This window comes from Centroberyx gerrardi, chromosome 10 (assembly GCF_048128805.1).
Source record: "Centroberyx gerrardi isolate f3 chromosome 10, fCenGer3.hap1.cur.20231027, whole genome shotgun sequence".
Taxonomy (NCBI): Eukaryota; Metazoa; Chordata; class Actinopteri; order Beryciformes; family Berycidae; genus Centroberyx; species Centroberyx gerrardi.
Genome location: NC_136006.1, coordinates 21979202 through 22003371, shown reverse-complemented (window position 1 = coordinate 22003371; position 24170 = coordinate 21979202). Strand labels below are relative to the sequence as shown.

General features: G+C 43.9%; 2 protein-coding genes across 2 annotated transcripts; both read left to right on the top strand.

Annotated features, from left to right (window-relative positions):
* Positions 1 to 240: 240 nt before the first annotated feature.
* Positions 241 to 9169, top strand: idh1 (isocitrate dehydrogenase (NADP(+)) 1). Its single transcript, XM_071926331.2, has 9 exons — positions 241 to 347; positions 1457 to 1586; positions 4449 to 4740; positions 5573 to 5675; positions 6359 to 6536; positions 6693 to 6844; positions 7295 to 7435; positions 7622 to 7784; positions 7885 to 9169. Exons 2-9 carry the CDS (start codon positions 1465 to 1467, stop codon positions 7976 to 7978), a joined length of 1245 nt encoding a protein of 414 aa, XP_071782432.1. The 5' UTR covers positions 241 to 347; positions 1457 to 1464; the 3' UTR covers positions 7979 to 9169.
* Positions 9170 to 9604: 435 nt separating this feature from the next.
* epsti1 (epithelial stromal interaction 1) lies at positions 9605 to 22819 on the top strand. The gene is made up of 11 exons (XM_071926377.2): positions 9605 to 9903; positions 11663 to 11721; positions 11891 to 11974; positions 12198 to 12271; positions 12524 to 12607; positions 14620 to 14693; positions 15648 to 15732; positions 19093 to 19176; positions 20014 to 20087; positions 20332 to 20543; positions 22469 to 22819. Exons 1-11 carry the CDS (start codon positions 9728 to 9730, stop codon positions 22612 to 22614), a joined length of 1152 nt encoding a protein of 383 aa, XP_071782478.1. The 5' UTR covers positions 9605 to 9727; the 3' UTR covers positions 22615 to 22819.
* Positions 22820 to 24170: the final 1351 nt, after the last annotated feature.

Here is a 24170-nt window from a genome sequence, read left to right as displayed (position 1 = left end):
GAATTAGCTGATATAGCCTACGGCAATATAACCACAGGCAAGTAAAGAGACCTCTGTTCCATGGCGGAAGAGCGCTACATCGCTTGGACCAATCATCGTAGCTCTCTTCGTAGACTCGGCCCACATAAGTCACGCCCCCTGCTGTGTGGGCTTAGCTGATTGGCGGTTAGAATTTGTTTTCGTCTCTGATTGGTTAAGATGTCAGCGAGCTAGGGAGTGGATTTATGGAAGCCGGGTACCTCTCGCAGTCGCTTCCAGCCCAGATAACCCGGTCTGTGCAGTCCAGGACGTCATACCGCCTCCTCATCCCGTAGCCGACCGTTTTGTGGACCAGTATTCAAACAAAGGTAGGCATTTAAATACCATGACAATTTTGCATGTTGCAGAGGGAAATAGTGACGACGCATAGGGAACTGTAGCCTATCTGACCCTAATCTTATTTGACAGCCCACCCATTGTCCTGCTAAACTGGTTAGCCTGACGTGACAGAGGCAGCCTGCCAACCGTTGAAGGAAGAAGGCTTTATTTTGAGGCCAAAAAATAACGTTCAACTAGCCTAACTCATGTCACTTTTGGGGCTTTTATTGTGGTGTAGTCTAGGACAACCCGCCCCCAGGATGGACATTTAGGCCCATATCCTCGTCGAGCTCCTTCCTGTCTTTCTGGGTAGTAGCCTTCTGTTTTCGGTATATTTATCAGAACTGTAGCCAACACGGTTTGCATTCCTCCCGTATGCTCAACTGCCTGTCTGTGGCTGTCTTTCTCTGCAGACAGTCCCCTCCCCATCATACGATGATCAGCCTGCCTGAGAGTTATGTAACTTTTGCAGATGTCCTGTTCAGAATGTTCCAAAAAAGATAATAGAAACCTACAAGTTGTCATCAGGTTTTAAATAATCTTGGCTAGGCTACAGCAGGAAAACTATGAAGAAAATCCACCAAGCAGGCAAGCACGAATGAACACATGGCCCATATTTATCATCATAACTCTTCAGATATGGTGATAAACTCTTGAGTCATGACTAAATTCAAGTAGAGGCTACAGAGGACACTAAATGAAGTAATTGTTGGCAGTAGAACTGTGGCATGGGTAATCCACATGATCCATGGTTGTAGGGCTTGGCTCACTTTGACACACTCTCAGTTAAGGGGATTAAGGAGTTAATCATGTTGAGTGAATGAAATGCTGAGTCACTGGTCTGGTAACTCCGAGTTGATGTTTTGAAGGAAGTTCATTCATTCTAGTCTTGCGTAAAGTGGCACTTCAACTCAATGTCACTCATTTGAATACTCAATTGTCAGATTATTATGCGACCACTACGTTTGACATGTTCTCCCCCTACCCCACCCCTCTTTCTTGTTGCAAATAAAAACATTTATTCCTTCCCCTGCTTCTCTTGGTTTCTGTCTGTTCATATGTGTGTGTGTGTGTGTGTGTTCTCTGTGTCTACCACCAGGCTCAAAGATGTCTCAGAAGATCAAGGCAGGCTCTGTGGTGGAGATGCAGGGAGATGAGATGACCCGGGTCATCTGGGAGCTCATTAAGGAGAAACTCATCTTCCCCTACCTGGAGATGGACCTGCACAGGTGATGACACCTCACTAGGGAGACCACAGGGTGTGGAGCGCACTGTAGATCACACACTTTATCTTTTAGTTACTTTCATAGCCCTTGGAAAATTCCCCCACCCTGCATCTGTCCCTCATCACATCTCCAGGACACATGCACAGACTTTCATAAGTAACAAATGTTTCAGCTGGTGACAAAGTTGCTCTCCCCAACTGGAAAACCACCTATAACTTGCAGATCATACTCCCCAACTTTGCATTCTGTAATTACAGTGTTGGTTTTCATACTCTCCCACTGACATGAGGCACCTGGTGTAGTGTGGCAATTAGAGCTCACAGCAGGGGTGACTAGGAGGAGAAAAAAATCAACTGGCAGCTTCCTGCAGCGCTGGGATTTCTAGTTTGACCTGTTTCTACTGGTTTTCTCCCTATGGAGAGTGAGAGGCAGAATAGCCCATGAGAGTATCTGATTTGCACCTGACTAAATGGTTGGTCGGGTTTCTCTTACATGTGAGGTGGGAGTATTGACTGTGGTACCTTTGCCGTGACCCCGACAAAGGGTCTCCTCTAAGGCCGTTTTTATCTTGATCATGCAGCAGTGAGTACAGTGTGTAGTTGCTCAACAGGCTGTTACGTTGTGACCATTCCCCACATGTGACAAGTCCTCTAATTGTAGCAGTGGGATAATAGTAAAGATAATGTAATGATGACCACATCAACTTGAGTAAAATGTGTTGTGTAAGGAATTTGTACAGCAGAATAGATAATAGATAGAAATAGATAATCTTTGTCGGTATTATCCAACCTAGTTAAGACATATTACACCATTTTCATATCTAAAGCAACATCCTATCCAATGCTCACTTTATAATCTCATCACCTGTAATGATCATGGACTACCAAATCCTACCCAATCCTACCAGATATTGTTTTATCTGCATGAAATAAAGGCCCTGTTCTTCATTTAATCTTGCTGTAATACAGCTGTAACTCTCTCCTCCTCTTATCTCTTGTATGGACTGTGTTTGGAATCGTATGTTATTTGCGTGACCTTTGCATGAAGTTGTGAGCCATTGATCTGCCCTCTCCTCATTATGAATCCGATCTTCAGACTGTGGACAGACAGACAACACATTGGACTTTGGCTTCCCTATTGGGACAAATGGCACAATGCGCATAATTTCACACTATGTCCCTGAACAAGCCATTGCTGTACAGGTAGAGGCCTGTCCCCATAGTGTTATGTGACACATAGAAGTTTCACAGTATTTTCATGATTTCATGATTCAAGTTTCTTGTATCACATTGTAAAAGTTAATGATTTATTCTGCAGTAGGCCTTGGTAACACAGGTGCAATATAATATGGTGTAATAATTACTCTGTTGGCTAGAGTAATAATTACTCAATATGCAAGTGCTTAAACAACATCATCACAAATCAGGCCACTGGAAAAGCAAATTGTAACCCTTTGTTGTTCAGAGCTGTTCATGATACTTGTTTAGAGTAGTTAAACACAATTCTTACTTAAATTGCACGGCAACAAATTCAATAGTAATTACAGACATAATCAGACTAAACCCATGACATGTGAGTGTTTATCCTTGAAGGGCACAGGTTAGAGTTCATGTAGGTTTATGGCAATAGTGCAAACCTGTTTTTCACCAGTCCAAGGAAAGCATTGACTTGTCTGATGGGGGATGTGAGGTGACAGGACACAGTTCCTCACGGTTAAACACAAAACACACAAACACAAACAGGAAACTCTTGTATATCACCATACACCAATGAACTGAACTTGTTCTCTTTCACATTTCTTATGCCTATGTCTGAGGTTTAGTGGTTTGTGTCCACTTATGGTTTGTTCACTATTGTTGAGTTCATATTGTTGTGGCTTGGTATTGGCTTACGGGGGAGGGGAGGAAGAAAGTAGGTGAAGGGTTATAGCTGCTTTTGCACAATGCCGGCGGTTGCACTAGAAAGCATACAGTGGGGAATGATGAGCGTATTGAGCTTAGTCTGGTATTCAAGTGATGTTGTATATGTTCCTCCCTTTATTAGCTTGTTGTGAAGCTATGCAGTTCCTCGAGCATGACAAAGTGTGAGGTGTGGAGCAAACCTTTCCAGTCCCTTTACAAATGATCTTGGTAGAAGGCCAGTAGTCATTACACAATTGATTCCTTGTTTCCTCTGTCTTTATGTTGTTTTTAGAAATCTCCTTACTGTCTTTTAAGCAACAGGTGAGAAAAGTGGAATTAAAAGATACTGTTAAGGCAGAGGGGGTAGGAGGTTAATGGCTGTTCTTGATGTGAAAGCTGTGTCTGGTCTTAAAAGAACTAGATCGTCAGCTGAGTCACGGAGCCCTATGAGGCCTTGGCAGCTATTTGGAGCATCGCTCAAGCGCTTGGCAAGTGCTGGAAGCAAGCTCCCACTCTCTTTGCTACTCAATAATGTCATTCATGTCCTTTGACACAGAACAATTGTATTCCACATCAGACATTGTACTTTAATATTCGTATTTGCCCAGCTTCTAGCTAACTAAAACAGAGACATATGGTACATTTTATTGCTTTGTTAGTTAATGCTCCAGGGTAGCAGTGGAGTGGCGTGTACTGAAGTATTATAATCACTGCTCTTCTTGGAACAGAGTGCCTTTGTTTATGGGGTCCCATGCCTCTGCTGTTGAGTTTGTAAATGGTTTCCCTGTCTCTTTGGCTCTATCTCTGTCCCTCTATCTCTATTTCTCCTTGCTTGTATTCCTTGCGTTCTCTCATACACACAAATACACACAGTATTTCCGGTACATCACTACGAAATGCATTCATTACATTTGATTCCGGCACTATCGATTCCAACTCCTTCTCTCCGTCTCTTCCTGCGCAGCTACGACCTGGGCATGGAGAACCGCGACGCCACGGACGACCGGGTGACGGTTGACGCGGCGGAGGCTGTCCGGCGCTACAACGTGGGCATCAAGTGCGCCACCATCACGCCGGACGAGAACCGCGTGGAGGAGTTCAAGCTGAAGCAGATGTGGCGCTCGCCCAACGGGACCATCCGGAACATCCTGGGCGGCACGGTGTTCAGGGAGGCCATCATCTGTAAGAACATCCCCCGCCTGGTGCCCGGCTGGGTCAAGCCCATCATCATCGGCAGGCACGCCCACGGAGACCAGGTAGCCTATTGTTTCACAAGGAGTCAGTCGGTCAGGTTGCCTTGGCGATGAGGTCTGATGAGGTTGAAATAATCCTGATTTTGTAGTAGAACAACAGAACAGCGGCTAAAAACGACAGAGCAACTGTAGAGCAACTGTATAATAGTCCTTTTCCATGTGCAGAGAAACTTATACCAACTCCCTTATTATGTCACATAAACACTACAGTTACTGAAGCAGCTTGAGAGGACAAGGTTGCAGTTAAACATCATCTCCAGCAAATCTCTATAACAAACTGACTGCCTTTCATGTCCTGTCTGAGCACAGTAGGAGGCAGTTAGCTCAGGTGTGACCATGTTGTCAGGAGAGGCTCACTCACTGATTCATAAGCTGCCCTTTGGACCGCAATGTGGACACGCTGACTGCCTTCACGGCCTAGGCAAGTTGCAGCAACATCATAGAACTAAATCATAGACTAACCCGAGGCACTGGGCCTAAGTCAATACTTCTCAGCTCAGAGGAGACTAATTCAGGTGAAGAGTCATGTGGCTGCTGGTTATGCAATGTCACATGGAAATCGACAGTATGCAATTTGTATGCTCTGCTGACATCATTTTCTCCCTCACTTGATGCATTTGGTGATGAATAGCTACTCCTGCCTAGGTGGTTATGGCTCTCTTGGTCATTGTCATTTGACCTTTGATCCATTTATATCAAATACCGTCTTAAAGGGCAGGTTTCACGGGTCTTGAATGGTAGCTCTAAAGGGGGAAGTTGTATGGTTCAGCGGTGTGAAAGAGCCTCGTTTTCTCTTGGTATTAACCCTTTGTCTTTCTGTATGTGCTCCCCACAGTACAAGGCCACAGACTTTGTGGTGCCTGGGCCAGGGAAAGTGGAGATGACCTACACGCCCACAAAAGGAGAGCCAGTCAAGTTTGTCGTCCACGAGTTTGAGGGTAAGAACACAGCCACTCCTCTATGGAATCAGCCTTCCAACCCTTCATCACATGTGAAAGGTCTGCTAATTCAACAAAGATAGCAAAATGGGCCATGTGGATTGTCCGCCATTTTGCTTCTTCTTTTACTCAGAGTTATCCATGTCTCAGGTGTGCAAATATAGACACATCAATCTCAAATGAAAAATATCTTACTGCAAAGATGTCAAATATCACAAGCTGCATAGTGTGCAAAGAGTAATAGCGTGTCAGTCAATACAGCCTAGCTAGACTGGCACCACAGAAAAGCTTTTACAAGCCCATTATTCTATGTGTATATATTGTAAATGGGACATAAGAGATATGGCTTATCTACTTTATCTCTGCCAAACTATTTACTCGTTCTGGTTTCACCACTCTCAAAACCAAACACTGAGCCAATTGAAATTGAAAAGGTTGAGTAATGACAAGTGGCTCCAGGGATCCAGGCCTCTCTCAGTATGAGCAATTGTTTGATTGATTGTTTGACATTTATTTGCATATAAACTGCATTCTAAAATAGGGAGCACATCCACACATTTCATCAGCATGTATCTACAAATATGGAGAAAGACAAATGTACACGCTGCACTCAGCACTTGTGCGCCTGTATGTGCCTTTATTGTACAGTGTGTGTGTGTGTGTGTGTGTGTGTGTGTGTCCAGGCACAGGAGGCGTGGCCCTGGGGATGTACAACACAGACAAGTCCATCAGGGACTTTGCCCACAGCTCCTTCCAGATGGGTCTGACCAAAGGCTGGCCTCTCTACCTCAGCACCAAGAACACCATCCTCAAGAAGTACGACGGTCGCTTCAAAGACATCTTCCAGGAGATCTACGAGAAGTAAGGGCTTTGAACCCCCCCCTCACATACACACACACACACACACACACACACACCCTCACACCAAAGTATGATGTAGAGTGACTGTAGCATGTGGTTTAAGATCAAGACTTAGAGGTTGTGTGTGTGTGTCGTCCCCCTCCCTGTCTGTCTCAGGGAGTACCGTGCTCAGTTTGAGGACAAGGGGATCTGGTATGAGCACCGTCTGATCGATGACATGGTGGCCCAGGCCATGAAATCTGAGGGCGGCTTCATCTGGGCCTGCAAGAACTACGACGGAGACGTACAGTCTGACTCTGTCGCCCAAGGTGGGTGAAGACCATATATCATTTCCACTGACTAGTTACAGCTTGTTTCGTGTTTGTCAAAATACTTTCTAGCCAAAGAATGGAAAACATACTTGGATACTTGAAATTAAAATTTACTTCACATTTGCTTTTTTATATGTTAGGCATTTATATAGTGGCCCTACACCAAGCAACTTACATTGAGTGCAAGAGTAAAAGTGTAAATCCCCAGATTGCCAACATTATAAAAAGTCAGGAGTGCAATGTTAAAAGCCACAGTGCCCAGACAATAGATGTTAACAAATGTCCCTGTGTCCCTGCAGTATTTTTATATAACAAAAAATCTAGGTAAAGAATTAAGAGCCATGTAGAAACCTTCCTGATAATCTGATCCTTGAAAATTGTATTGCTGATTTTCTTGTCTTAATTCTGAATTTATTGGCTAAATGCTTGTTTGACTCTCTGCTCCAGGCTACGGCTCCCTGGGTATGATGACCAGTGTGCTGATCTGTCCTGATGGGCGGACAGTGGAGTCGGAGGCTGCCCACGGCACGGTGACACGCCACTACAGACAGCACCAGCAGGGCAAGGAAACCTCCACCAATCCCATAGGTAAGATACTGACGCCTACCTTCTATCTGCCAAGGGCCTCACATTCGGCACCTAGTCCGTAACTTGACCCCAAAAAACACAGATAGAAGCTTCTGTTAACATAATCTTGTTCCAATTTGTATCCCATGCATTGATCTGATATATGGATTCATTAATGCCTGTATTTTGTGCATTTGTGTGCCACAGCCTCCATCTTTGCATGGACACGGGGCCTTCTGCACCGGGCGAAGTTGGACAAGAATGCGGAGCTGCGTGTATTCTCTGAGGCGCTGGAGGTCGTCTGCATTGAGACCATCGAGGCCGGCTTCATGACCAAGGACCTGGCTATCTGCATCAAAGGCCTGCCCAAGTTAGTCCCCTCCTGAATCAAACACTCACAGCCTACACCTCACACACTGTAGTTAAAGTTCATACTCAACCCTCTCTCCCCTCCCCTCCTCTGTTTCCAGTGTGAAGCGGGCAGACTACTTGAACACCTTTGAATTCCTGGACAAGCTGGCAGAGAACCTGAAGATGAAGCTGGCCAGCCAGCCCAAGCTGTGATGTCACCTCCCAGCCTCTGCAGTTAAACACACAGACACACACACACACACACACACACACATACAAATGCACACAGAGACACATCTATACATCTACTGGAATTATGGGCCCCCCAGGGAACGCTGGAGCAGGGATGAGTGTGCCCGGGACTCCAGGAGATCTTTGGACTGAAACTAAGTCATTCCCAAACGAGGGTCTGATAAAGCAGGGTGCCTTGTCCAGAGGAAAGGGGAACGGAGGCTTCTGATCTATGAAGGCCAGCACCCCTCCTAATGTATCACTCAACACTAGTACACAGAAAGCTGTACTTGTGGCGGTCAAAAGTTACAATTTTAAACGCTCAACAATCTCCAGGAACAGCACTGGGCAGACGACCTGTTGAACCAGTGACCTCGTTTACCCTAATTGCACTAGGTCCCCTGAGGCGAGTGTGGTTTGCTTGTTGTCAGTATTTGTTGTTGATCAGTGCTAGACAGGGGACACTCCCGGCAGAATTTGTCTGAGGGTGCCTCTAGACCCTCACTGCCTTATTCGTTTTGTTTCAAAAGTCATCAATTGATTCTGTACATCCCTTACTTCCCGTAAAGCGGCGTCAGTCGCTGGAAATGCCCACAACTGTTTGACGTTTTAACAATACCTCAGGCATTCAACTGACGACACTGTCGTTTTAGTGCCATTGTGCAAGTTAAAAGCCGCAGCACTAGCACTGTCAGCCTGTATCTCACTACTGAAACCTCACAGCATGGCAGTAGAGTGGCCATGCCGCTCGTTTTTCAATTACAGATTAATGTTTTATCCATGACTGACCGCTGTAGCAAAGTGTTTGATATGTTACTTTACTAACTGAGATGCAGCCAAAATGACATGAAACATTCAGACAGAAATGGTCATTCATTGCATTCAAACAACGGTTGTGGCTCTTGTCCTTAACACAGTTCTTCACCATGTAACATTGTGAATACAATACTGTCATTTTAGATTTTGTATTCTAGCATTACTAACTACTCACAGTTGTTAAAGAGGTTGATGTTGTGGATTCATTTGTCCTTTCCATGTGTGTGTATTAATATCCAGTATATCAAAATGCATATCTGGCCAAAACATGCATCTTCATCAGTTTGTTCATTTGTTGGTTTGTCTCAAACAATGTGTTTAAGTCCTAATGTGATAATCAACTCAATAAATGAGTTTCTGAAGAAATACGAGTGTCATTTTTTAAATAGGCCAGGATTATTCTTACGATACTTTCAACTTTAATTATATTATTATAAATTCAATTGCAGTCAATGGTCTTTTGTAGACTTTACTATCTCCTACCATGATATGTATGCTGATTTTGTGGAAAATATGCTGTCAAGCATTTGTCTAATAATTAAATTGAGTATATTATTATTATGTGTGATTTTATATTTTGCCTACATATTCTACTTATGCCTTCATACTGGGCAAAGCTTTTTTCTGTTTTCTGTGCCCTAACCTTAAAAAAAGCTCTTTGCTCCTTTGCTAATGTTCCACCAGATGGCGCCATTGCATAAAGACCCACCCACCGCTATGGTCTAGTAATTTTATACTTGTGTACTGTGAGTCAGCATGTGTCCTCATGATATAACACTGTCCATGTAAAAGAAAACTGGATTGGCAACTCGTAAGAGAACCTACAGTAAGAACATCTTCCACTAGTAGACGAGAGTTGTACAGCCAACTCGTTTCTGCCACTGGATCATCTTTTAGCTGCTCAGTGCCTCGATCATGGATCCATATCACAACACCAGAAGCCATCTGAATAACAGGAGAAATAACGTTGGAACCAACAACAACATTGGTACACAGAATGTGTCTGGACATGATAATCTACCTGAGAATCCTGCTGGACATGCACCTGACAGCGGAAATCCAGCGACAGACAAGGAGACTCAGCCGCAACAGTAAGAATGCATATTATGAAGTTATTAGCTATTACTAAATTGAGCATAGAGTCTAACTGTTGACACAATATTTAGATAAACGTGTAGAATGCTGTGTTTTAATGGTTAACCATGCGCAAAATATGAAGCAAACTGTCTTCAGAGTAGATCTATTAACTATTAGCATTAATATATTATTTGTCAATACTGGGTTTTTTTCTAGAATGATGATATCGCTGATGTTAACTTTCACTTTCGTTTCATTTGATGCAAGAGGGAAACTTATGCTGCCTTCAAGTGCTCATCATAAGCTCCCACTTTTTAGTTCTCAGGCCGTAAACATGACTTGTCGCACATCCAAGTGCCTTTGGACAGAAATAACAACAAAATACAGCTTCCATGCTCTCTGCTCCCTAAACATCATGTAAAATTCCTTCTTTCCAAGTCACCTTGTTGGGTCATCCATGTGCGCTAAAGTCGTAATGACGATATTTCCGACAGCACTTGAAGGCAGCATTCCTGTGCTCATCTTCCTAGAACCGCGCTGCTCTAATAGGAAATGGAAAGTTAACTATGTAAACAAGTGACTTGGGCTACGTTCAGACTGCAGGCAAAAGTGGCCCAAATCAGATTTTTTTGCTCATATGTGACTCAGATCTGTTTTATTTATAACAGTGTGAACAGCACAAATCACATGGAATCTGATCTTTTCAATTCTGATTTGGGACACTTTCATATGTGGTCCTAAATCAGATACAGGTCTGATTTTTTGCAATGCGACCTCAGTCTGAACAGTCATATCAGAATTCATGCGACTTTTACGTCACTCTAGATCGACATTCGTCACAATTCTGCGCTGGCGGGAGTCACTCGGTGAATACAAACATGGAAGACAGCTGCGATGGAGGTAGTCAGTGGAGGGACAGTGAGGTGTTAGACCTCAGAAGTATTTGGGGTGAAATTTTGGATGAAATCTGTTTCAGTGAAGCCATTCACGTCACAATCCCACCACTCCTGGCTCCGACTCCGCATCCACACACACCTCTGTACAGAAGTAGCAGCCATTGCTCCACAAAAAGCCATAATTAAAAATTTGTCCTCATCCTCGTCCTCGTTATCATCTGCTCACGAATTCGCTGGCTTCCACTGCACATCAACTTATAAATGAAACCGTAAACGCTGACTTCAGTGGCCTCCATATTTACTTCTGTACGACAGCGTGCTGCGTGTGACGTCTTTGTTATTGTTCTTTTGCGCATGCGGGTCAGTTCAGGACCGTGACCAGTTCACACTGGAATCTGATATTGGCCACATTTAAAAAATAATGTGAACAGCCAAACAAAAAAATCAGATCTGAGCAATAAATCCGAATTGAGCACTGAGACTTGCAGTGTGAACGTAGCCTAAAACAATGTTGAGGTTGAAAATGTGTTTCTCCTCACATTGCACTGGTATTTACTGTGTGACAGAGTGCAAAAATCAAATCAACTGGTCTGTGTACAGCCAGGTGTTTACAGTGGCTCCTGTGTGACTGTATGGTTGAATTGGAATTTTTCTTGAAACACATTTTTCCACATGGGATCTCTGACCCCGAGTTTGGGAAACACTCTTTGGTCATGGTCCTGAAGCTGAAAATACTGATTTATAATTGCAAGTTTTATGGTTTTATTGTAGACCAGGTGTTGTTTAATCCTTCTGTTCTGTACACATTTAATCACATTTTAACACCGAAGTGTTTTTAATGACTAACAGTCTCTTTGTTTCTCTCTCTTTGTCTCAGCTCAGATGGATTCTCCATGATCGCACCAAATGAATCTCGGCGGAGCAAGCTGACAATGAGTAAGTCGATTATACTTAAATGTCTCTTCTGTCCATGCATCCATCCATCCATCCATCCATCCATCCATCCATCCAACTATCCAGCCTGTATTCTTGTCATCACAAAACGTGGATCTTTGTACGTGTTGGAAATTTCTCTCCCAAGTGACAGCTGTTTTTGTTGCTGCAGTGGCTCAGAAAGAAGAGCAGGATCTTCAGAGGTGGAGGGAGGCGCACCGACCCCCCACTGTCCACCTGAACCCAGAGAAGCTGGGTAAACCAACACACACTCAACACAGCTCAGCACATTCAATGGTCCTGAGCTATCAACTACTGTACACCCCATGCAAATCACCTTGAACCACATTGTATATCATTAGTCTTTCCCTGATTCTCCATCCTTTGACATGAACACCCCCCCCACACACACACACACACACACACACACACACATGTCCTGACTGAAATGATGTGAATATGATGTTTTATGTATCAAGGTGGTAATGTGTCACTGCTTGAGGCCAGAGAGAGGCAGCTGACAGAGTTACGCCATTCCAAACTGCAGAAAAAGGTACTTCCCTCGCACTGCTACCACAGCCACATATCATGTTCATCCAGTGTTAAAGTTCATGTACATTTTTTAATATATTTTGTTTGATGTTCTTCCACGGGCTATGCAGCATTGCAAACGATGCAATCTCATATATTAAAACATAACATGTTTAAAATGCAGGATAGATGTATCAATGTGTTATTTTGCCCTTTTCCTCTCTGTGATGTTTCAATCATACAGAAATATTTAATAGTTTTTTGTTGTTTCAAGCTGAAAAAGGAGGAGATGGATAGAAAGAGGAGACAAGAAGAGGAGGAGGAGCTACAGAAGATGAAAGACAAACAGAGGGAAAAGGTGAGACAAGGATTAAAACAACAAGCCATTGAACCGTGGGCCCTTAATAAAAGCATTTCCATGAGAGTTCAATTTACCAATAATTGTCAGTATCAATATTAAACCCTGCCATCAAATCACTGGCTGTTGCCCCATATTGTTATTCTTCTTGGCTATGCAAAAGCAAAGAGAAATCCACTCTTGGATAAAATCGTCGATTTCCTACATTTCCCAGAATGCCTTTTGACAACCCCAAGAGGAGGGGTGCATCCAGCTATGGGTTATACATGTAGGTGGAGAGAGCAATAACAACAGTGTAGTTAGAGCAAGACAGCAAGAGTTTTTCTTGTCAAGAAAATGTGAAAATCGCGCTCCTTAGTTAAAGCACGTGGATTTTTCCTTTAAGCTCAGCATTAGTTTCACGGGTTTCACCTTTCCACTGTGCATCTTACCAAGTTGTATTTTCTCAGTGAGGAACAGTATCATGATCAGCCTCTAGATGTCAGCAGAGACAGGCGTCCACCTGAGCTGCTCTGTGTCATGGTGGGCCATGAGTTAGTGCTGCTCCACACCCGGCGTTAAAGCCATGAGATCTACCTGATTAATGGTCTCTGGGGTTTCCAGCCGCCACAGGCAGCCCCCCAGTTTGCTTCCAGACATGCTCTGCTCCGTGTCTGGCCCCGCTCTCGGCCTAATAGCGGTTAATGGACAGCTGCAGCTGTGTGGAAGGGTGATTAATACTGAAGACCGAGGCGGTAGTCCACAGACCTTTTTCCTGTTGCGCCACGACCTTTATGAAACCATAGGAATGTACTGGTAATCCAGCAAATAAACAGATCCGTGTGTAACAGCCTCTACTCGGTCCGTAGACGTGATCTAACAGAGTCTGGCCAAAACATACCTCTGGGTCATGAATCCATCCTGACCCACTTTGGTTTGGGAGAGCTTGGATACAGGGGCAGTTAAATGCCGGGTAGAGAGCTATAAAGTGTTCAAACCGCCATAACAGAATATACGACGGCTCATCCCGGCTCCAGGACCCGACCACCCTCTTTGTCTTGCAGGGCTCGGAGAGATCTCCCCTGCTTCAGATGGAGTGCAGCAAGCAGGGTTGGCCGCACAGGTGTCAGTGTTGCCAGAACGGCCCGAACATAAAGACAGATCTCAAAATGAAAATGACATTTATAGACATAGCCCTCTGTATAGCCAGGAAATACATTGCAATTACATGGACGGTTCCCATCTCTTAATAGGAAAATGGTTTTCAGAGATGAATAAATCTATTCCTTTAGGGGAAAAAAACACATTCGCTCTGAGAAAAAAGCAGGATAGTTTCAAGAAGATCTGGCAACTTTATATTGAGTACTTAAAAACTGTTGTCTATAATGGAAAGCTATTATATAAATATTGCAAAATATTGTCCCTGTTGAGATTTCTCCCTTGGACTTAATCTAATCAAACTAATATCAATTTTCTCCATTGCTAATTTTGATTTTACTTTTTAAATTGTTATTATTATTTTTTTGTATTAATTTCGAGTATTAATTATTATTTATGGGAATTGGTTGGGTTTGTTATTTGTTGTTATTGATATTTATGGTTATATTTGAAAAAGTGAAACATAAAATATTCAGAATGGCCCGAATCTTTATCCTATGATTGACTTCTAAATCTATGATGGTTATGTCAAACACATTCATTTGCAATACAAGAAATCACTGCATGTATTATGTATATATATGTATGTGTATGCATATGTCACTATGTAAACTACTGTACAGTGATAGCCATTATAGAAGTCTCTCATCAGCCTATTTACCATAAACACTTGATAATCTGATTTGACATGATCTGTGGACTGCAAAATCACTCCTGATGCCTATGGCTGAAAGAAGAAAAGATTAAAAAAATTAAACACAAAAAAAAACCCAATTCACTCCTGCATGTAGGATAAAGCAGGACTAGTGTGAGGGCGACATGCCATGCAGCTGGCTGTGAGCTGCGGTGTGAGTGGTGACTGTGATGTATTGCAGGCTGAGCGCCTGGAGGAGAGGAGGCGACGGGAGGAGCAGAGGAGGAGGGAGCAGCTCACACAAGATCACCTCAGGTCAGGCCTGGATCAGGTTCACTTGGCTCTCATCACTGTCACCATGCGGTATTGTGTTGTCTTGCGTTGCGCTGTGCTCTTTCTTGTTCCGCAACGGATCTCAGTCATAAACGCAGCATCGGATGACACCATCTCCAGCGCTAGCCCTGTATAAAGGGAGCGTCCAATATCTGATCCTGTGCTGACCTATTCTTATTGGAACTTTAGCAAGCGTGCCTTTTCTGCTGGCAGAAACAAAAAAGAATAAACGGAGCCTATCAGGTGTAGACATCAGGGAAAACATGTGGGCAGGTGACATGAGGTTTACCTCTGACTGCCCCTATTTACCTCTTCAGCGCTGTAACGCCTGTTACTGCAGTCAGACAAGTGGGATCCTGACAAACCCTGACTACAGTGGCTGGCGGTTTCAAATGAATATGGGATCTAGAGTTAATACTAATTTGGAATGTCTGCATGAGGTTTTTATCCCATATTACTTAGCATCGATTCAGACCGCTTTTCATCAATTACAGTGAGTCAAGATGTTATGGGGATATTGGACGCTCACCACTCTTGAGGGAAGTTGCTTGTCAAGTAGCATCTCTGGCCTCCGTCCAAGAGAAACAAAAACAGGAGACAACAAACCAATGTGTGAACTTGAAGGAACAATGAAGATATTTAGAGATGGCTCGGAGAAGATGGAGTCAGGAGTAGGAGCATGAGAGAGGACGGCCGATCAGATGCTAGTGAATGGGACAGTTGTGTCAGGGAAGGACAAACAAACTTGGTCAACCTTGTGGGACTCCAGTACTGTCAGCATCCCTGCCCCGTGGAGTGTCTGCGGAGTAAACTAATACTCCTTCATACCCCGTTATTTGCACGCGTGTGCGCGTGCGCGCGTGCTGTCTTTTTGTGTAAATGTGTGTGTAAGTGCAAAAGAGAGAGAGACACATTAATGTGTGTGTTTTAATGCAGGACGACTGAGACTTTCCTGCAGAGGTTTGAGCCTGCAGGCCCGGCTCCGGTGGCATCCGGCAGTGCCACACACACGTCATCCTGGGTAAGTCGGCGACCACACATGCGCGTGTGTGTGTGTGTGTGGATATGTTTTGTTTGTATACACTGCATGCATGTGTGTGTGTGGATATGTCCCTGTATGCGCGTACAGACACATATGTACTCACTTGCTCCGTGGGTCCCAGAGTTCAGTGTTGTGTCTCATATCTGTGGCTGTGGGGTCGGAGACTGAAGCGCTGCGGTATTTCACACCAATAGATCTGCCTTTGAACCCTGTTTTCTGAGTAAATACCCTTGGGTGCGGAGTTTTCATCGACCCGGGCCGAGCGGGTATTAAGCAGTAGCCCCCAGAATGCCGGGCGGAGCGGAGGAGCCTGCTCCCCCTGCAATTATCCCCTGGTCAGAGCCCGGGCACACAGCAGTACGGCAACCTCATGGCTGAACGAGAGGAAGTGTAAACACACTGAGGAATAGGAATTGCTATTCTTCTCTACGCCTCTCCCCTGCTGCCTCTACTGTCTTTACGCCGTCTCCTTTCACTCCCTTTGTTTTCTCTGTTTCTCCCTCCCTTTGCCTCCTTTTCTCCTTGCTCCCTTCCCCTCTCTCTCTCTCTCTGTCTGTCTTCCCCTTCCAAGGAGGAAGGCTAGCAGAGTTCAAGGGACTTCCCAGAGTTCAGGCTAAGCAGAGACAGAGACAGACAGGACTGCGAGGAGTCTGCTGTAGGCACAAGACAGAGTGGAGTGGAATAACCTGTGCTAGTGAAAGTACCTGGAGGGAGGCCAAGCTGCTAGCCGTCCAATCACACAAAGGCATACAGGAAGCCTTTGCCAGTCAAAGGGGGCAACCTCGCCTCGCCCTCAGACGTCATCCGCTAATTCTCGTCACCGGCCTAAAAAGGGAACATACCTCCACCCTGACCCCCCCCTGAACCTCAGTGTAAATAACTTTCCTCAGTATCGGCCATCCTTGTTGAGTCAAGGTAGAATAAAATAGCTAGCTATAAATCTTGAATTCTTGAAAGGTGAAGAGGTTATTGCGAGAATGTCACGGTTATTCTTAGCTCAGAAAACACGCACTTATTGCAGAGTGTTGACAGCGTCTGTCAGAAAGTCAGACATGATGCTAATAATGTCTGTGTTCCTCGCCCCAGCCTAGTTTCTGTCAGTGATGTTAGGCTAGAGAGAGAGAGAGGGAGAGAGAGAGAGAGAGAGAGAGAGAGCAGGAAAAGGCCTGTGGACAGCGTTCCATACTGTATTCTGCTGTAAACGTATTATGTGGTGACTGACAACATTGTTAAAATCGCACACGCAGCTCCCTTGGTGGACAGGGGAAATGTTTTCTTGTGCGGCTTTTCTCATTGTTGTGCTAGTTTTGCTTTTTTTCCCCCCTTTTTTCTCTCTCCCTCTCTCTCTCTCTCTCATAGTCCTCATCCAAATCACTAGCCAGGCGAGTTGGTGGCACCAGGTTAGAGAGAGAGAGAGAGAGAGAGAGAGAGAGAGAGAGAGAGAGAGAGAGTACTATGGTGCAGGAAGGAGAACCCACAGAATGAAAAGCGATCACTCAGTTGCTGTAATAGAGAGGTATCTGTTTTGTAGTGGGACACACAGCAACACGCAGACAGACAGGCTAAATGGATGATACAGATCAACAGATGATACCAAGGTTACAGAGGGAAACAGAGACTCTCCTCTTTCTGCCTCCTCCCTTCTCCTCACCTCACCTCTCCTCTCCAAACATGTCCCTGTATCCTTCCCTCACCTGTTGGAAGGGAAAAGTAAATACAGTCCTTTTTTTAATATAAACATTTCTTAAATACCCTTTTATAATTCAAAAAGCAATATTTTACCTGTAACTAGCCATTCCTCTTTTCTCTTCTTTCTTATTCGGCCTACAGTAATTTTTTAAAATTAAATAACTTTTTTTTCTAATTTCAAAAAATACACTGCTACAATGTACAAAAATCGACTCTTCCTTCTCTTCTCTTCTCTTCTCTTCTCTTCTCTTCTCTTGTCTTCTCTTCCCTCCCCTCCCCTCCCCTCCCCTCCCCTCCTCTCCTCTCCTCTCCTCTCCTCTTCTCCCCTCCCCTCCCCTCCTCTCCTCTCCTCTCCTCCCCTCCTCTCCTCTCCTCTCCTCCTCTCCTCTCCTCTCCCCTCCTCTCCTCTCCTCTCCCCTCCTCTCCTCTCCCCTCCCCTCCCCTCCCCTCCTCTCCTCTCCTCCTCTCCTCTCCTCCCCTCTCCTCTCCTCTGGAGTCTCTCCCAGCCTGTAGTTCTCCCAGATAGACGTCACAGATTAGGAGATGAAAGCTTGTGGCCGCAGCGCAGCAGAAGTCGAACCTCTTGATGTGGTTCTGACTGGGACCCTGGGATCTGTTGTTCTTTCAGCGATGGCTCCATAAGACAGATTGATCTCTCCCTCATATCCCCTGCTTGGGTATGTGTGTGTGTGTGTGTGTGTGTGTGTGTGTGTGCGCGTGTGTGTGTGTATATCAGGGGGAGCTTGTATGCTAAGCTCTGATGGGAGCTGAGTACAGGTGGGCTCACCATACCTCCTTGCTCTCGGGCCATCCTAAACAACCCCCCCCCCTTCCTGACCCACAGCTCTCCTGGGACAGGAAAACAGAGAGAGTGTAGAGGGAGAAGAGGGTGGGGGGGTGTTACCCTTTCTTTTACCCTTTCTTGGTTCTATTGTATTTATTCTATTCTATCTTTATTGTTCAATTATATTTTAGTATCTACAGTACTAGTCAAAAGTTTGGACCACATTTTTCTTTATTTTTTACTATTTTCCACATTTTAGAATAATAATAAAGACATCAAAACTATGAAATAACATAAATAGAATTATGCACTGACCAAAAAAGTGTTAAATCAAAACTATCTTAAATTTTAGATTCAACTTCACTATTTATAATTGTCTAAGAAACAAACTTCAAGCATTTAAGCATAAACCTTTAGATTAAAATGGCTTTAAGATAATGAAAAACATAGACAAACTTTTGACTGGTAGTGTATTGTGTGTAATTTGTATTTAAAAGAAGCAAAAAATAGTTTGTTGCTCTCAGTATAAATCCCAGTGTGTGATGTTTTCAAAATGCCTGATACTCAATTTATTGAATTGAATTCTATGAATAAATTAAGCTTGGTGATATAGTGATCAGAAGGCATTGGAATTCAGTCTGTCAATTGATGCCCTGTTATATCAGACTGCATGCAGTTCTGAAAAGTTAGTTGTAGGCTATCTTGGCTACAGACTGGGCAACATTTACAACCTTGGAAAAATCTTTCAAAGCTGCAATTGTTACAATTACAAAGACAGTAGCCACCTAATGATACAAGACACACATTACACAGGACAAAACACTAAATGATTTAACCTCTACTGCCTTTCTCTCACCCCCACCCAGCACCCAGTGCATCAGTACCGGGACAGGCAGAGGGAAGAAGAGAACTCGGCCCTGCAGCTGATGAAGGAGGAACAGAGGAGGAAGGTAAAGAGGAGGGAATCCATCTCAGTGTGTGCGGCTGGAGCTGAACTCCATCCAGACTGCATTATTTGTTACATCTGCGTGATATATACTGTAATTTCACATATTGTTTTTCCACATATACTAACTTTCCTCCCTTTGTTGTATATTGCATATATATAGATTTTTTTTTATCACTTTTTCATACTGCTGCAATTTCATTCTTCTCATATTGTGCATATTTTTCATTCGTCTCTCAATAGGTTTTACCGCTAGTGCTGCTGCTGCTATTTTGCACACCCTCTTAATGCTTTTCATACTCTACTTCATACATTTTCTATTACTTTCTAAATTGTCCGCTGTATATGTTTACATATCCCCCATTTTGCCTCATTTCCCCACAGGGATCATTAGATTTTCATCTTATTAGTCTGGGTGGATTTGTCTCTGCATAAGTTTAAAAAAAAAAAATCATTGTCCACCTGTCCATATTACCATTCATTATATATATAAAGTTGGGCTCAAATTTGTTGGGGATTGAACAAGAATTCACTGTCCAAGATCACAGTTATAACATGTCATTTCTGTTTTAGGTTGGATTTCCATTTTATAGCTATAGCTTCAATGAGAGCCTTTATCAGATCCGTCCAGTGGCTCAGTTAGTCATTCACCATAGTCTTTGATAACCACCGCTACAATCACTACTGATAACACTATCTGTAGCTCTTTTCCAGCTCCCAAGGGCATATTACATTATAAGCTATACTCTCCTTTATACTGTGGTAGTAGTCACACTTACGTCTTTGTGTCTTAATTGTTGAGTGACCAAAATCAGGTTTAATTAATCTCCTTTTTTCTCAGAGTGAGGCCTTGGAGAAGAAACAGAGGGAGAAAGAGGAGGAAAGGAAGAGAGACGCACAGCTGGACCACAGGAGGTATATACAAAAGGTCTCCTTCTGACATGTTGATAGTTTGATCATGTGCTGTCTCCAACCTTGCAACTACTGTTAGAAGTATAGACAAATTTGTAGAAACTTAACGCTGCACTAGGCAAGATTTTGATGTAAAAAAAAAAGTACAGTTGTCTTATCAGTGTATCAGTCCCCAAGTTGGGCTGTAACAGAGAAGACCGTCCCATCCCCTCAAAATACCAATTTTCTATTCATGATATTTTGACAGGGTGAACTCAGCGTTCCTGGACAAACTAGAGCGTCAAGGCACCTCGAGCGGGAGAGAGGCAGAGAGGGAAGGAGGTTGGGAGGCAGAGCTGCCCTCTTTTGCCTTTGAAGACTTTAGACAGCAGCTGTCCCAAAGCCCTGAACCGCAGGACCCCCTCACTCACCTGAAACCAGGCCTGGAACACAGCTCTTCCGGCTGGGCAGAGGAGGCTGGTGAGCGGACCGATGTGTGAATGACTCCGTCTACTGTTTCTCACGCCTTTTTTAGCCGGGCTCTACCCTGGTTAACCAAACCTAAATCAGACATTTGACAAGAATTGCCCACCTCATCCCTCCTTAGAAGACTCTGATTGTCTGTTTAGTCTGTCTTAAATCAAAGACTCTGTGTGCTTAAGAAATGTAGGCAGGAGGTTGTGTGGTGCATAGCACTAGCCCCTGACAATCAAATCCTGTTGATACTTGTAGTGTGTGCGTAATGTGTGTGTGTGTGTGTGTGTGTGTGTGTGTGTGTGTGTGTGTGTGTGTGTAAATGTGAGTAAGCAGGCATTTTCCCACTTCTCTGGGCACAAACCTTTACTTACTGTTCAAAGGAGTGAGCGATGGTAGGGTAAATAAAAATAAATGATCTTTGTGTGTCACACACACACGTTTAGATAAGAGTGTGAGTATGCAGACAGGACACAGGAATGACAGTATGAAAGTCATGCTACACACACATAAACACACACTCACTGAATGCTATTAATTAGGAGCTGTCAGGAAGAGAGGGAAATTCTCCGGGAGTCTTGAGCCCACGCCAGTCCGACAGACACTCGGCTCCCTGCCAAGCTGACACGCCAAGAGCAGCAGCCCCTCCCTTTCATAATTGGTCTGAGTTTAGAGAGATTGGCATGCCGAGTGTGATACCTGACTGGTTGCCATAGCGATGCGAATGCCTTTCACTCACAACAGGAGAAAGAAAACAGAAGCAGAGAACGTCATGTTTGTTGCATACCTACTGTGCCTTAGCGTTTCCAGCTACTGCAGACTTTGGTATGTGCTGCGTGTCATGAAACTCAGACTATCTGGAATTCAGTTTGTCTCACAAGTTACTCTGAAACTGCATTGTAACTTTACTAGATGATGGAAAATGTGATGAAAGTGGATTAGTTGTACATTTATTTTTTATACCCAGTGTAATCCCCCCTAGTCCCTTCCTAACCCCCATCCTAATCCTAAATGTTTTGCCAACAGTTTCTTCAGTGCAGTCCCATCCTCTCTCTGTTAGTGTGGCTCTTTTTCTGCCTCTGCGTAGCCCTTCATCTGTGGCTAACTGTCCATCACAACAGCAGCCACAGCAGGGCGACTCCACCGATCTGAGGGTGAGGCCAAAATACCCAAGTTCGTTTCAAATCCTGAGTCCTGGCACCGCTGAGTTTGTGGGCACCGTTCTGCATGTCGGAATCCCACAGTATCCTCGATCCATCTGTCAGGCAGCATCCGCTAGCTCCGGCCTAGACTTTCCCAGTGTGCTGATCAGGTCTTTCCGTTCTGTCATTACCTGCCCAGGCCAATCTCCTGCCTGGCTGGGTGATGGCCTCTCCCATCTGTCTCCCTCCGACATGGAGCCTTCCCCAGATCCCCAGAGCTGGACCGGGCTGCAGCAGGGGAGAACCGCCGGGCATCCGATCCTGGACGGTGTGGGTAGTTGGAGGGAAGCAGGATGGCACAGATGGCAGAACAGTCTGACAGGAGAGCCTCCAGGCTGGCTGGCAGAGCGACTAGCAGAGGAAGACCGGTGTTCCCTAATTTCCTCTGAGACTTTGAATCCCGTGTTTTCTCGCTCCTCCTCTGTACATCTGTCTGAACCAGATGACCCAGCGTGCAGCATTGTGTTGATCTCCTCTCTGACTTGGGTGGCTAATGTGTGCGTGTGCAAATGTCTGACAAGACAGCTTGTACAGTTCTCTCAGTTAGGCTGATCCACTAAAAAGGGGAATTCACAGGGAAAAAAACAGTGAAGGCAGTATTTGATGGAAAGACATCCAACTGTTTGCCTCGTGACAATCACAGAACAGTCTTTCAACAGGAGTCTCAGGGGGACAATAACAAAATAATGGGGATCTATGAAGATTAATTCTTTCCTGTGTGTTTTCCAGACCCAGACCCTGACAGTGAGTGGGCCGTGATGAAGCTGGAGAACAGATTCCCGTACTGCAGCAGAGCCTTCCTGCAGGACATCCTCACCCAGTGCAGCGGAGATTACCAGCAGGCCTACACACTACTCAGCGACACGCTCAGTTGAATTTGATGTATTTTTAACGGGAGGGCTGTCTTGGCTCATATTATGTTGGACACTGAGTTTGGTTGGATGAAACAGCATAGTCAACACTTAGATGGTAAAAGAGTTTCCTGGAAGTAAGTTGCACTCCTTCATATAGTAGAGGAATGTAACGCTGACTGTACTGGTGCTACTCCATACATCTGCATTAAATACTTACCTAACAATATGTGCTGCTCTTAATCTGTTTTCGATTATGCCATTAATCATTGTAGTAAACTGTTTGGTGCCCTGTATCTGTCTGCGTGCACGCATGAGTCATGTCGGGTTTTTGCCCTGACATCGGGTTGAATTGATGTTCGTTTTCACCAAATTAGCTGAAGGTCATCGCCGTGACTCATAATCTTTAGATCATTTTTTGGGGGCTCTTAATTAAATCAATGTGTGCAGATGGAAAAACGCTCTGCCCAAATACATGATGCTTTTTGTTTGTGTTTTTTAGAAAAGGATAATCAAAGTCGCATGTAAAGTATCTGTTGCAGGGTTCTCCAGCGAAAGAAGTGGACAACAAAAGATGCAAATTCCTATTAGTTTATCTATAGTAGGGCCTTTTAGATTTGTCATCCCACAAGCATTTATGCTACTATGCCTTTTCCTATATGCATCTCTACTTTATGCTCAAGTTTCAGTGTTTTGGCACAAATCAAAGTCAGTTTAGAGGACTTGTTAACTATCTTTATCTCCGGTTAACTTTTTGTGTCTTCTCCATATCAAAGGTCCCATAGGTCTCTTCAGAGCCTGCCTTGTGAGCGGGTCAGAAATAGAACAGAGTTGTTCCATCAAGTTGGGTGGAGTTTCCAGGTGGGCACAGAGCCGGACTAAAGAGATGGTTATCACCTGGCCGAGGCAACAAAGAACAAAGGGTGGTGCTCTCAACATGGGGGACTGAAAATCCCCTTCCACTCGGGTGTGAAGTCATAGTCATACTGTTAATGTCATACCACAAATCATGAGATTAACAAGACATGGACAATTTTATGTCAGTGTGTCAGTGTGTGGGTGTGTTCTTGTATTTCTATACTTATGAGGACCAAATGTCCTCCCACAGATAGAAAGATAAGGAAAATCCTCCTCTTCTTCAAGGGGCTATATAGCAACTGATACTGGTTGATGTAATAACTTGCCAAACTTGCCAAAATGTAATAAAATGGGTTGAAAGTGTAATAAAACCTGTTAATGTACTAATTCCCTAGGTTATGTAATAATATCACATTATAACATTAGCAATTATTATGTCATAAGGGGTTTAAGATTTGTATAACTGATGATGTAATAATAATATTGACTAATGTAATCAAATAACTCAAGTCATTACATTATTAGTCAATATTATTATTACATCACAAATATTTAACACCCCTTATGAAGTCATAATTGCCAGCTAATGTAATAATGTGATTATCCAGCAATTATTAATTGTACACTAACAGACTTTATTACATTTTTGACCCATTTAGGAGAACATTTAATTACATTTTGACTTGACAAGTCATTATTATCTGGCTGTTATTACATTATCA